Here is a 14,794-nt window from a genome sequence, read left to right as displayed (position 1 = left end):
GTTAGATACTACTCAACATTTTAGTAATGAAGTCATTTTGTTATGTCAATTTTTTTTTTTTGTAGCCCATTGTAGGTTAAAAAAAACAGCTCTCATATTATACAGTAATGAGTGCATGGTGAAGGGTTAACAAGAAATATTATCATGCAGAAGAATGAGATTACTTACATTGTTATAATACTTCTTAACAATAGGTTCGTAGAATCCAGTTGCTTCTTTAAATTTATTATCCTGCATAAAAAGTACATGAGCAACATGAAGTCTCCATGTATCATTTTCATTACAAAATTCTACAGATTTATGAAATATATTTTCAACTTGTGAGTACTGTTCTAGATCCCAGTAAATTTTTGCTTGCGCCATTAATACAGGAATATACCTAAAAGAAAATGTGAATTATAAAAAAAAATTATCTGTAATGAAAAAATTTACTTTACTAACATAATTTCCATTTTTTTTCTTTATTAAAATTACAGAAATCTTTTACTAAAATTACTTTTGTTTCAAAATTAAATTATTTGTATAATTTAAAATATGGCTTACTTGTCTAATGTTTCTTCATAATCTGCTACAGATTTCTTTACAGCAATATCGTCATGCATATCTCTTGCCTCTTGAACACGTTTTGTTGCTTTTCTTAACGCATCGGTATGTCTTGATGCTATTTCATCAAACTTACGATAAGCCTCTTCTGGTGAACTTTGTTGAGTTATTAAAGCATCAAAGAAATCATATAGATACTGAGAAAAATACAAAATAAATTAATAAAAGATCAATTAATTTTTATCATTTAAATTTTTATTTTATTTGATCAACTTATAAAACTAACTTAAATTAGGAATTTAAAAAATGGTTTTATAAATTAAATTATGAAGTAATTAACAATAAATTTAAAGTTATTCTATGAACTAATGTCCAGTGAGAAGTCTGGCTGTACAAATTATTGTCCAGTTGGATACTTCTATCCATGTAACATTCCAGGGATGGGTGAGTGTATTCCCAAGTCTATTAGGAAGCCTAAGTCTATTTGTCAACAGATCTTACATTTTTGAATGATAAATGGTATAAATATATTATACAGCAATAAATATATTATTGCTGCAATATATATATATATTTTTTTTAATGTTTTTTCCCCCTGTATTAGTATATTAGTAATTCAAATTAAAAAAAAAACTATGTATTAAAAGTTAGTACATTATTCTATGTAATGTTTTAGGATGTAAAAGAATTCAATAAAGAAACAAAAATCATATTTTTAATATATCTGTTTTTATTTTGAAATATTTCTTTCAAATAAAAATTAAAAAAAAACTCAATTTTAGAAACTTTCAAGATCTACTTCAAGATCAAGAAGATCTACTAAAATTCACTCATAAGCAGGAGTAAGATCTGAATTGATTACTACCCAGATAATATGTATTCTGTTCCCTTCATACTAATGAATACTGAATTAAATTAAAATACTGATTTAAATTCTAAAAGTAAAATTTTTTTCAAAAATGTAATACCTACATATAAATAATTAAATTATTTAATACAATATTGAATCTATGTTTTGTCTCATGGTGACCACAACTGTAAACTCAGAAAAAGTTTAATTTTACTTTGAATTTTAACAAGAATAAATAATTTAGAAGTACTTGTTTTAATTATATCAAATGATAGTGTACATTTCCAGCAACTGAAAATTAAACTTAATGTAAATGGCCAGTGCAGGATTTTGACTTTAATCTTTAGGTTAACATAAAGTGCTTTACATAAAATATCACGATTTACTGTCAAACAATAAATTACTGTGATTCTTCATCAGAAGATTGGAGAATCTTGTTAATAAACCTTTATTCTAAATCATTGCTGTAATTAGAAATGTTTATATCAACAAAATTATTTTAATTTTTTTTAAAGATTTAATATAATTTTTAAATTAAAAATAAATTGCAATAAGTATTTTCTGAAATCAATAATGATTATAACTGAATTACTAACCGGAGTTAAATATTTGTATGTTAGATGAGTATTTTCAGCAAGTACATCTGCAGCAAGATCATAATATTCATATTTGCAATAGAGTAGAAGAAGATTACCAAGTGTTTCAGGAGGAAATGGATTTTGCTGTAATAAAAATTGAAGTTTTTCAAATCCTTCTGTCGGACGAGTTTCCATATTCATTAATGCCTGGTTATGTAATGTAACTGCATCTAATTCTTCTTCAGATCGTGGAGGCATATCAGTTAATGCTTCTTTTGCAGAATCCACTACAATCAAGCAATAAATTTTCAATTTATAATTAAGTAATTAGAAATTTGTAACATGATGAAAGCAGGTGTGTGAAAGGAGTGTGTCAGTCATACTTGGATCATAACAGTATGTATATTTTACATTTATTCTGCGTAAAATGAACTGGTTTTGGTATGGTGTTCAATTCAATGTCCAGTTTAACAGTAATTTAATTACTGTTGCATTTTTTAGCATGTAATAGTAGTAATTTTGTAATTATATAGGTTAATTTTATCAAAATGAATGCTACTATCTCTAATATTTTTCTGTTTCTCCTTGTATATATATTTCCTAATATTAAATTCCTAATTTTAGTAAAAACAAGGAATAATTAATTCAGTGTCAGTTGGTTAAACATCAATAATGCAATAAAACTTGAGTAAGGTTTGATCATTATCATCAATACACCATGGTTTCATTTATGTTGATGATCATTTATATTAATGAGAAGTGTAAATAAAGAACAGTTAAAAAATTCCAAGTCTCTGCAAACAATTAAACCTATACTCTTCTGAGTAACCATCAATAGTTCTCAACCTGACCAACTAAGAATAATACTGAAGGAATGTTTGATAAAGATGGATGTGAAACTTAAATCGCTTCATAACATGTCAGAGAATGAGTTTTGCAAACTCATTCATCATTTGTTTAATTGTAGTAAAACATACTATAAGGAACAAAATCCGTAACAATGTTTAATTATATTTTTATAACAACACTACAAGTCAATAAAACAGAATAGAATACTGATAGAGATGCAAATTATTTTTAAAATGTAAGCCATTACTGATTTCATTAATGTAAAAATAAGAGTTATAAATAATCAAAGGATCTACCAGTGAACTATACAAAAGTATATAAGGTAGTAAGTATATAAGGCAGGTAGAGCCAATTTATTTTCTAGCTAATGGTATGCAAAGGAGAATTGTGTCCACTGTCATATCAGAAACATATAACTTGTTTCAATTCACTTACAAGATAAGTATCTAATTAGTCACTGCAGAATAGCTGCAACATGAGTAAAATAAAACAACATTAAAATTTTAAGTAGTCTAGTATAAGTTATCTGAGTGTTCAATCAATATTTTTTCATAATTTTATTGCTAGGTGAAACTTGCATTGCATTTGTCAATCAACATGACAAAATTTGAAACTAAATTTACAACAATAAAGTTGAAATTATAAGTACAACTTGCAGATTATTTATGTCTATCAGTCTAAACAGTAAAACTGACTAAAACAGTAAAATTAATTATTACAAAGCTAGAAAGATGTTTTCATCTTAATTGAGACAATTAAATTTTATCTAAAAAATTTATTTAAAAATAAATTTTTTTATTTTTTTTAAATAAAATTTTATTCTACTCTAAATTTCTTTGGTAATTTCATTTATTTTAGTTAACAACTGCTTATTGATAAAATGTGAACAAAATGATAGAAAAAAGTTAAGTCCATACCAATTTTCAAAAATACTTCCCAAAAAATATTTTCTGAGGTTCTGCCTTTTCTTAGCAGAAAAATGCAGGCAGTAACTCGACGTATATTAATTTTTTTGTCCCTTTTTTCAATATTATGTAGGACAATTTTTTTTAGAAAATGGTCATGCAGTAAACTGTGCACAAAAAAACTACAGGTAAATTAAAATCAGAAGGTAATATCAATCCATTACAATCTCTTTATTACTTTATTTGTTGATTTATTTCTTTCAGGAAAAGTCGAAACATGAATTAACAGTTGTATGTTTATATACATTTGCACAAATATTTATCAGACATTTAATAGACAATGTGTAGTGAACATAGTTAAAATTATCATTAAGCAACATGTTAAATAAATATTCTATAATTTAACTCAACTTCTTCAAAGGAGATGTTTGAAGGAGTTATCATTAAGCTGTATTCTTTAGCACTCACAGATTCTGTGAATGGAGAAGGGTTGTTATTTCCCAATAATAATGTATGTGCAATTTTTTATTAACTTTTATTTTTATTAACATCCTAAGACAGGACAAAACCTACTTAACTGACGCCAATTTATTTCCTAGCTAATGGCATGCAAAGGATAATTGTGACCGCTATCACATCAGAAACATGTGTAATTATTTGACTTACAGTTGTTTATGACGCAGTCTGAATTAAATAAAATATATTTTATTTATATATCTATATGACCTGAAAATAATTAATGTACTTTGGACTGTTTAAAAGTGAGTTAATCCTCTTCAGATCAGTACAAATATCTTAACACAAATCGCATGATGCTGTAATAAAATTTTGTATTTCAAAATTTAAAAAAAAATTGATGTAGACTACTACATGACTTCCTTGCATGCTTATTAAATTACATTACACATTTTTATTTTAAATGTGAAGTACATAAAATTTTATTTTATTAATAACTTCTGATATTTTTTCATATATTTTTTTTATTGTTGTTATTGAATTATTATTTATTGTAAAACATTTTTTACAATCAGAGGTTAATCATTATTAATAAATCAATATATTTAAATAAAAAAAAAAGCTAAAATAAGTGATGAAGTTGGAAAGTGATAGTCGATGTGTTTTTCTATTGTAAGATCCAAATATTTCATTAATTAAAATTTATTTATTTGGCTGTAACTCTGGAACCAATGAAAACAAATACCACTTATGTATGTCGTTGAAAAGCTGTCAATGAGGGCTTATTACTGCAGTTAAGTAAAAGTCCAAAATCCAATTTTTTTTTGATTTTCAACTTTTATGGACACTTTTGGTCCAGTCGATTGCAGTCAAAAAGGGAAGTGAGCAACTAGATGTTACAACAGTCCTAAATCCAAAATTTCAACATCCTACGGCTTTTTGAGTTATGTGAGAAACATACTCACATACATACGTACATATGTACAGATGTCATGCCGAAACTAGTCAAATTGGATTCAGGGAAGGTCAAAATGAATATTTCCATTGAAATTTAAAAACTGAAATTTTTCACAATCAAAATATTTCCTTTACTTCATACAAGGAAGTAAAAAAGATTAAATAATTGTATTACCTTTTCCCAATATTCTTAACACAGATCATAGAACATTTTTAAAAGTAATTTTTCATAGTTAAATGTAACTTACATGATTTAAGTTGGTATTCAATAGCAGCTTTTAAATTAAATGCTTCAATTAAAGCTGTCTCATGCAATGTAAGCGTGTTTCCAACACTACGAACTTCAATGCCTTCTGTTGCCATTCCAACACTTAGTTCTGGATATTCTCTTATACCCCTTTCAATTATATCACCTATAAACAATCATTAATAACTTTTATGTAGAATAAAATTATTGTTTGATGGCATATTAATATTTTCAACATAGTACATTGTGACCATCCTTACATAATTGTTTCAGTAAACAATTACAAACTCATAATACAAACTTGATGATAATTATTTTCAATACATTTAGCATACATTATTTTTACAATTTTTAGGTTTAATGTGAAGACTGGTCAGATCCTCTACAAGACAATGGCTTCACCATAAAGTCAGTTATGTTTACAAAATATCAAAGTAATGCAAGTTTTATACTGTTACAGACATATTCTTTCTTAAAAAGCAATTTTGTAGTAACAATACCATCGGTTTGATAATGAAACTTTGATTATAAGATTACTGTTAGAATATCTTTAGTTCATACTTAAGATATACTTAGTTCATACTCAAACAAAAAACCCAAAATCATATAACAGAGAATATGAAAGTATACTTATAAATAAATATATACATTAATAATTACCAATGTGTTTAAGAGCTGCTGTATATTCCTTAAGCCTGTAATAACACAGAGCAACATTGTATGATAAATGGGGATTATATCCTAAAATCATCAGTGCTGTTGAAAATTTTTGTAGTGCATCATCATAATGTCCTTCCTGTTTGGAAAAAAATCACAACAAAATTACATTGCAAGCAACTTAGGAAGAGAATTAACTCACTTTTAAACAGGACGAAGCACATTAACTTTTTTCAGTGCATACAGTAAATATATTTTATTTAATTCAGATTGGCTTATGACCTGTAAGTCAGATAATAATACAGTAGAGTTAGGTAGGTTTGTCCTATCTTAGGATGTTAATAAAAATAAAAATTAATAAAAAATTACACAGATGTTATTATTGCAAAAATAATATTTTATTAAAAAAAATTATATCTAATAATTTTCTCATGATCAGCTTAGATTCTCAATTAATAAATGAAGTAACTGATTGATCCTTGATTCTTCCAAAAATTTCTTTATGAAGTAATGAATCACAGGCAATTCAATAATAACAAACATTAATTTTACAATCAAATAGAACTTCAAGATAAGTAAATAATATATTAGGAGTGCAGTGTGTGTTAACTTACATTGTGATAATGTAAAAAAAATGTGTAGGGTACATTATGCATAATGTAGTATAAACATACATGTATGCAATATAGTACAATAATGCATATGAGTACATTATATACATGCAATATATACATTATGCGTATGTTATTAACTCATAAGTTAATTTTTTTTAGTAATAAGTAACTTGTGGATTCATATATCCTCACATTGTTAACCAAAAAATGTGGGGACATTACAAATATAAACCTCGCTGTGAATTTTTATACATTAAGCATAGAATGCAATGGAATTAAGTATAGAATAGTATTAAATTTGCTGCTGATTATATAAAATATTTTGAATTTAGGTTCTATACAGAGTTGTCCAGGAATTTCCTAGAAGATTGTATAAACTAGGTGTACTTGTTAATTTTCTCAAATTAAATTCTTTAAAATAAATTTATGCCAAACCTAAAAAAGTAAGTTTCTCAACCCTTTTTTTGGCTTTATAATATTTTTTTTGAACTGGTGGAGGTGCAGTTCTGGGATCCATTTTTTAATTTTTTTGCCGATGTTGATTGGCGATGAAGATTGTTAAAAATTATAATTATTTAAAAAATTCAAACATAACCAAATCAACAAAACATTTTCAGTCACCCTTGTAAACCTCTCATGACTGGTGTAGCTGATCTCATCTTAAGTTACTGCTGATAGTTTTAAAATTACACAGACAGATAGATGTTTAGATTAGAATTCTGTTGAAAATTTCAACCAAGTCTGTGCATTTAGTGTATGTTTATGTATTTAATATATTTAAATGTATTATGATGTGATTTATGCTGAAAGTTGGCGCTGATTCTTTCAATAATTTAAGTCTTGATTTCTTGTTATTACAAATATTTTATTGTGATTGAAATATTATAACATTTCAGGTTCCAAGATTTAAACAGGAGCTACAAAAAAGTGAACATTTATGAGTATTTAAAAAACTAAAAAAAATTACAATGAAATTGTAAACCGTAGTAAGAGTCTCGCAGATGTCATTTCTTCCACTCAAAAAATAAAAATTTCTGTAATATAAATAAAACTGTTTTTACCAAAATGATACTGATATCAAAAAAGGTAAGACACTACATTTCTATTATCAGAATCTGTTATTAATTTAGATTTTTCTTTTAAAAAAATATATGTTAAATATATAGATGACAATAGACAATTTCTTTAATTAAACAAAAAATAATCATAAGAATTGTATTATTTATGTAAATGTAATGATTCATTACATCAAATATATGAAATCGAGCCGTTAAAGAGTTTTATAACAAATTTTTCTTTTTTTTTTCTTATTATACGGAACACTTAAACATTGTTTATTATCTATTATTGTGTATCTATTATCTACTACATATATTTAACATGTATTTTTTTTTTAAAGAAAATTCTAAGTTAATAACAGAATTTGATAATAGAAATTTAGTGTGTCTTACCTTTTTTGATATCAGTATCATTTTGGTAAAAACAGTTTTATTTGTATTGCAGAATTGTATGGTTTTTTGAGCAGAAGAAATGATATCTGCAACACTCTTACCATATGGTTTACAATTTCATTTTTTTTATATCACTGTATTTGTTAGATTATTCTTTTTATTTATTAATTTTTTTTTTTTTATGAATTATTGATTGTTACCCTATGGATTTATTATTAAAATTTATTGCCTTAGAACAAAAAAAATTGCCAGTTTTTTTTTTTGTTGTTAGTCATATCATTCACTTTTAACCATATTTTCCTGTTTTTAATAAAACTAGTATAATCTCTTGTAAACTAATAGTTTTATTTTTTTTTTAAGAAGTGATGGGAATTAAAAAAATTGTTTCATCTTCAGTATTTTTATTTACATAACAGCATTCACTATTAAAACAAGCTGTAATATACTTTCTTTTAAATTTTATTATTTCAAGTACATTATCAAGTTTTAGTACGCTACCTAATACTATCAAGTACTGCTATCTAGCGGCGCGATTCGTAAAGTCACCGTAAAAAAATGAATGAAATGACATATTCGAGTCCCGCGGTTCATCAAATTGAAAAAAAAAACTTGTCTAACAAAATTCGAGGTATTCTTGAAAGTATTCTTTATTACATCTAATTGAACTGAAATATAATATTTCACGCTTATTCACGCCCAGGCGTGAATCCAGATAAACCAGGGTGACAATTTCATGTTTCCAACGCATGGGTGGAGAATTTTCGTTGGTAACTAATACTAAGTTCCAAACACAAAGATTACGTGATGGAAATCGCTTACTCAATAAATGGCGATGCTGTTAAATGAAAGACTGTGAATTCAGATCAGAAACTAATTCTAAATGAATCGCTTTAGTGATGAGACATATAAAAAGTGCTATACTTGATGTTTTAGATCTCTGCCCGCCATGGCGAATCATAATTGGACCGCCGTAGTCTACTGCGCAAGTAGAAAATGGCCGGGAAGGAATTACTCTGGAGGGTGGTAGTTGACAAAGCTGTTGTACTTGGGTTTTTTCAATATATCAATAGCACGTCAAACATTTATGAATGATAGAGGAAATAACTCTCTTGCCATTTATTATCCAATATTTTTGTCGTAACGAATAATAAGTTGAACACTAGCATGCAATAATCGCATGTGTTCAGCATTAATGATTAGTTTCGTGATGTCAGCATTCGGATGTAAAACAATAGGATGTTTCACTTGGCAATGTAATAGGGAATGTTGCAGTCTGCCACCTACACATAGTAAGCCTGAATTATCCAGAAATGAATCAAGAGATATAAGTTTGCTTTATTTGGAAATGGTTTGATTGTTTTTAATATTATTTGATTCATCACTAAAATGAATGTTTTGTGATTGCTGAATAAAAAAGGTAAGAGTGTGGTTTACTTCCTGAGTAGTTAAAGAATCAGACATTCGTTGTGATGGTTTTGATTTGGCATTATGAATAAATCTGAAACAAATACTATAAGTGCGAATTAAAGTATGTAATGATGAAAATCGTTCTGCGTAATCGAATACAACAGTAGATACAAACGATGTTAAAATATGTTTGCGTTTTTCTATTAGACATTCAGCACTTATATTACAGTTATTAAAGGTAATATTAATATCTTTCGGCCAATGGGCAGAAGTTTGTAATAACCAATGAGGGCCATGCCACCAAAGTGTCGTGTCAATTAATTTACTTGGTGAACAACCTCTAGACAATACGTCTGCTGGATTATCGGGTGATTTGACGTAATGCCACTTAGAATTTGTGGTAATGTGTTGAATCTCAGAAATTCTATTACTGACGAATACTTTCCGATTAGATGGATGTCCATGAATCCGATGCAGTACTATGGTAGAATCTATATACAAATGGATTTCATCAAACTGTATGTTTAAGGCACTAATTGCCTTAAGTAATAAACGACTAAGTAGTAAACCACCACAAAGTTCAATTCGTGGAAGTGTAATTTTTTTAAGGGTACCAATTTTAACTTGGAACAAAGTAAATTAGAGGAAATTGTATTATGAGTGTATACAGTTCTTATGTAAATACTCTTTATGGAGACATCCTGCGATATCTCCATAAAGAGTTATCCATTATTAATTCAACTATCAATATTGGGTTTGATGGAACGATTTATTTTAATGGACTCAATTAAATTAAACCGGTTGTATAAATTGGGCTATTGTGTTAGCAACGTATTGGGTAATGTTTCGTCCAAATTAATTTTAAGTTGCCACAATGATTACATAAAATGTTTATGTGAGAAAACAATAGTACCAATGAATCCTAAAGGATCAAATACATCTGCTATAATGGATAGAATATTTTTTTTTAGCTTGTTTTTTAGAATCAATGACATGAGTAGTTTGGAAAAGTAGCTTATCTGAGAAATTATTCCATAGAACTCCTAAGGTACGTTAGTTCTGTTTTTGATTTGAAGGAATGGAAGTATTGTGTTCAGAAGTAGAAACGGTGTTATTGGAAAACCATTTAAAAATATCAATTTTTAACTGAATAACTTCATCAAAGTTGTTTGAACCGGTTATGAGTTCATCAACATAAAAATCATTTCGAATGGACTTACATGCAAGTGGAAATTCATTTTCAATTTGAATTAAACACCGTGTGGCTGAATGTGGTAAACAAGCGGTCCCATACGTTACCGTACGTAATGCGTAGTGTTTTATCTCCTGATCTGGAGAATCACGCCAGAGTAAACGTTGTAAATTGGATTCACTAGATTTAACTAACATCTGACGATACATTTTAGCTGTCAGAAGTAATGACGTAATTATGGATTCTGAATCTAAAGTCAACTTGGATTTTAGTAGTTAAACTTTAATGGTTTAAATACTGGATGGTGAGGTAAATAACACACAATTGATTTGTTAATTAACAAATCATCTAAATATTCCTGTATGAAAGCGGAATAATCCTTTTTAAGATTGGAATTGTTGTTTAGCTTTATTTCCAAAGATAAAAATTTATTTTTAGCGTTGACGAAGGAATCACCTAGTTGAATGTTATTATCTTTGCGTGGTAATGACACGATAAATTTGCCTTGATTATTTCGAGTAGTATCCTTTTGAAAATGTTTTTCACATGTCGAGGTTTCATCCTAAAGCATCAGTATTAATTTCTTCGACTTTCCAAAATTCTTCAAGTATATTTGATATATTTTTATGATCGTTCCATACAAGAAAAGATTTGACATTATTGTTGCCTTTAATGTTATAAGGAAGGCATATAATGTTATAGGATATATAAGAATTATATATCCTAATTTAGTTTCCTGTAAAATAGGATATCTGAAGTTTCAGATATCCTATTTTCCTAGGAAGGATAAGACTCAAGTAGAATTGAGCTCCAATCAGCGAGTCAATTGAATCTGGGATCTGCTAAAAAGATATTATGAGGAGCATTAAGATTATTAGTGTTAAATGTAGTTGATGAAGGCAATCAGATATATCAGGTAAAACACATTTCACCTTGAATGAAAAATTCTTATTTCGAGAGTGTAATGTAAGTGTTACATTGTAGATTTGGATTGAGATAATGCGTTATTTATGCCTTAAATGGATAGATAATTTTATTAAGTTTTAATACCTAATTTTCGGGCAAATTTATATACGTGCAAAAATTTTCCTGGCTACCAGAATCTAATAAGATTCTACATGAATGACAGTTACCATATATGTCATTACAAACAGCTGTTGATAGAATTATATTTTCAATTGATTGATTTTTAAATGAACAATAAGTTATACTTTCAGGCTTATTGCCATCTACCTTAGAATTATTAATTTTGTCCATATGAATGAGTGTATCTTTCCACAAATCTTACACAGACCTTTTGTATAATATTGATTAATAGAATGACCCTTGCATAAACAATTAAAACAACAATTATTATTTGCCAAAAAGATTTTACGATCATCAATGAAACATTTTTTAAATTTATTACGTTGAAATATGTAATGATTTGAATTACAAAATGAACATAAATGTTAGTTATTATACAAAATCCAATTTTAATCAAACATTTATGTATTTTTCTTGTTTATTAGTATTTAAATTAAAGCGTTTGGTTAAAGATTGGGTTGTATTTTTATGATGTTGTTCCTTGGTTTCGTTATCTGTATTCAATTACATGTTTGATGTGGATGGATTAATATTTTCTAAAAATTGTCCTCTAGAATTTATAAATTCTATAAAATCTTTGATTTGACAACTTTTCCTTCCATAATCTTCAAGTACTGTAGTCCAATTTTAATGTTAGAAATTCGAGGACAATAAATTAATAGGAAGTTGCATTGCTTCAAACGAATTCACATATGATTAAATTTCATTAATAAATTTGGATAAATTATTTACGGATTCTTTTTTTATAGAATTTAATCTCATAATGCGTTCAGCATTGTGATATGAAATTATGTATTTTTGTCAAATAGTGTTTTCAACAATTCTAATGCTATAGTATAATTTTCATTTTTCAATAGTACATTTTTAATGATAGCTAAAGTTTCATCCTTCAAAGAAGAATGTAAGAAGTGTAATTTTTGAATATTAGTCAAGTCATCTCTTTTATGAACTAAATCAATAAATATATTAAAATAGTGTTACCACTCTAACACATTACCTCTAAATATAGGTATATTAATTGGCTGTAATTCTTTTTGTTTAATTGATACAGTTGAACTAACTTCTTGATTACATTTTTTTGAATATTATGTATAAACGTTTGTAATTTGGATTCTACAGTACACAAATCTTCTCGACTTGTATACGATAAAATTCAAAAACCTCATCATCGTATTCCAGTTCAAATTCTGATTGAATGGTGTTTTATTTGTCTTGCAAATTAAGAATATTCCTAACTTAATTCGTAAAGAGGCAATATCACCTTGTATAGGAATATAATTGTGAGTAAATGTTTCAATCCTAGTATTGAGGACATTACTAAACGTCTTTGTTTAATTAATTGCTCGTTTCCAAAATAGTATTAAATTAATGTAAATTTTTGATAATGTGAAATAAATGTGAAATAAGTAAATGATATTACAATAATGATGAAACAGTGCAAATTAAATGTAATAATAAATTAAAATATATTACATTAAATAATGTTGCAGACATAATTATTGCGATCTCTGGTTGTATGAAGTTTGTTGCATATGAAGCTTCTTGAAAGATTTTGCATTATATCCACGATGCCGGAAGACAAAAGTTGGCGATTCTTGAATGATGTTTTTTGCCCCCAGTTCTGGTAGATAAAAAAATGTAGATTTCTTGAAAATGTTGTTTATGACGTATATCCGCGGTCGGAGGACCAAAAAATGTTGAAGATTGGCGCTGATTCTTTTAATAATTTAAGTCTTGATTTCTTGTTATTGTAATATTTTATTGTGACTGAAATGTTATTTATATATACGAGGTAGGTCAATTATTATCCGCAATGTAGTTATACATTTTATTGCAATACAAATAGGAAACTTACATGTACATCATTTTTCAGCATAGTCCCTTTGCATTTCAACGCACTTGGTCCATCGTTGCACAAGCTTCCTGATGCCCTCATAAAAGAAGGTTTTCGGTTGAGCTGCGAGCGAGGAATGCACCGCTTCTTACACTGTTTAATTCGAGGTAAATCGACGGCCCTTAATCCTCTTTGAGGCATTAAAGTTGAGTTTTTGGAGCGTTTCAGTAGTGTGGGCAGCAGTATGTGGACGGACATTTTCATGCAACACAACACCTTTCGACAGCAATCATCGGCGTTTGCTTCCAATTGCAGGCTTCAGCTTAGCAGTAAGCATTTCACTATAACGCGCACTGTTTATTGTCGTGTCCCTTTCCTCATAATGTTCCAATACTGGGCCTTGTGAGTCCCAAAAAAACGTATGCATCAGTTTTCCTGAGGATGGTTGGGTGTTGAACTTTTTTTTTCAGAGCTAATTTGGATGTTTCCATTCCATACTCCCCGGCTCGTAATGATGGATCCATATTTTGTCACCAGTGATGATTCTGTCTAAGAAGATTCGTTACCATAGCTTTTCAAATGTTTTTGGCAGATGTCCAAGCGCGTTTGTTTATGCAACTGTGTGAGTTGTTTTGGGCCCCATCTTGCACAGACTTTATGAAACCCAAGTCTATTGTGGATGATTTCGTAGGCAGAACCGTGACTAATTAGCAGACGATGTGCCACTTCATCAATAGTTACTCGTCTGTCTAAGAAAACCATGTCACGTGCACGCTCAATGTTTTCCTCATTTGTGGCGGTAAACGGTCGTCCAGCTCCTTCGTCGTGCGTAACATTTGTGCGACCATTTTTGAATTTTTTAATCCACTCCTAGACACTCCGTTGTGGCAAAACACTGTTCCCGTACTCTACCGAAAGTCTTCGGTGAATTTTGGCCCCTGATACACCTTCCGACTACAAAAAACCGATCACTGAACGTTGCTCTTCTTTGGCCGTCAAGCGGGGCTACATTGGACAACTTTTTTTATGTTTTCACTAACTTTTCCGTTATTAAAAAATATAATATATGGATTTTCAATGTTGAAATTGAGTATTAATCAATTAACATGATATAAAAAAGTAAACTGTATTGTTTTAAAAAAATGTTTTCCTATTTTCAATTTTTTAC

General features: G+C 28.2%; 1 protein-coding gene across 2 annotated transcripts in view; it reads right to left on the bottom strand.

The window, feature by feature from the left end:
* The window catches only part of Ttc30 (tetratricopeptide repeat domain 30), an 83,003-nt gene that overhangs the window by 15,027 nt on the left and 53,182 nt on the right, over positions 1 to 14,794 (bottom strand). For both annotated transcript variants that reach the window (XM_075365297.1, XM_075365298.1), the window contains exons 5-9: positions 6,046 to 6,181; positions 5,387 to 5,551; positions 1,990 to 2,258; positions 544 to 740; positions 169 to 379 (exon numbers count right to left, since the gene is read on the bottom strand). In XM_075365297.1, coding sequence (XP_075221412.1) covers positions 169 to 379; positions 544 to 740; positions 1,990 to 2,258; positions 5,387 to 5,551; positions 6,046 to 6,181 — 978 coding nt within the window. The remainder of the gene's footprint in view (positions 1 to 168; positions 380 to 543; positions 741 to 1,989; positions 2,259 to 5,386; positions 5,552 to 6,045; positions 6,182 to 14,794) is intronic.

Source organism: Lycorma delicatula, chromosome 5 (genome assembly GCF_047948215.1).
Source record: "Lycorma delicatula isolate Av1 chromosome 5, ASM4794821v1, whole genome shotgun sequence".
Lineage (NCBI taxonomy): Eukaryota > Metazoa > Arthropoda > Insecta > Hemiptera > Fulgoridae > Lycorma > Lycorma delicatula.
The sequence above is the reverse complement of the archived record's forward strand: the minus strand, read 5'-3'. Positions and strand labels throughout refer to the sequence as shown.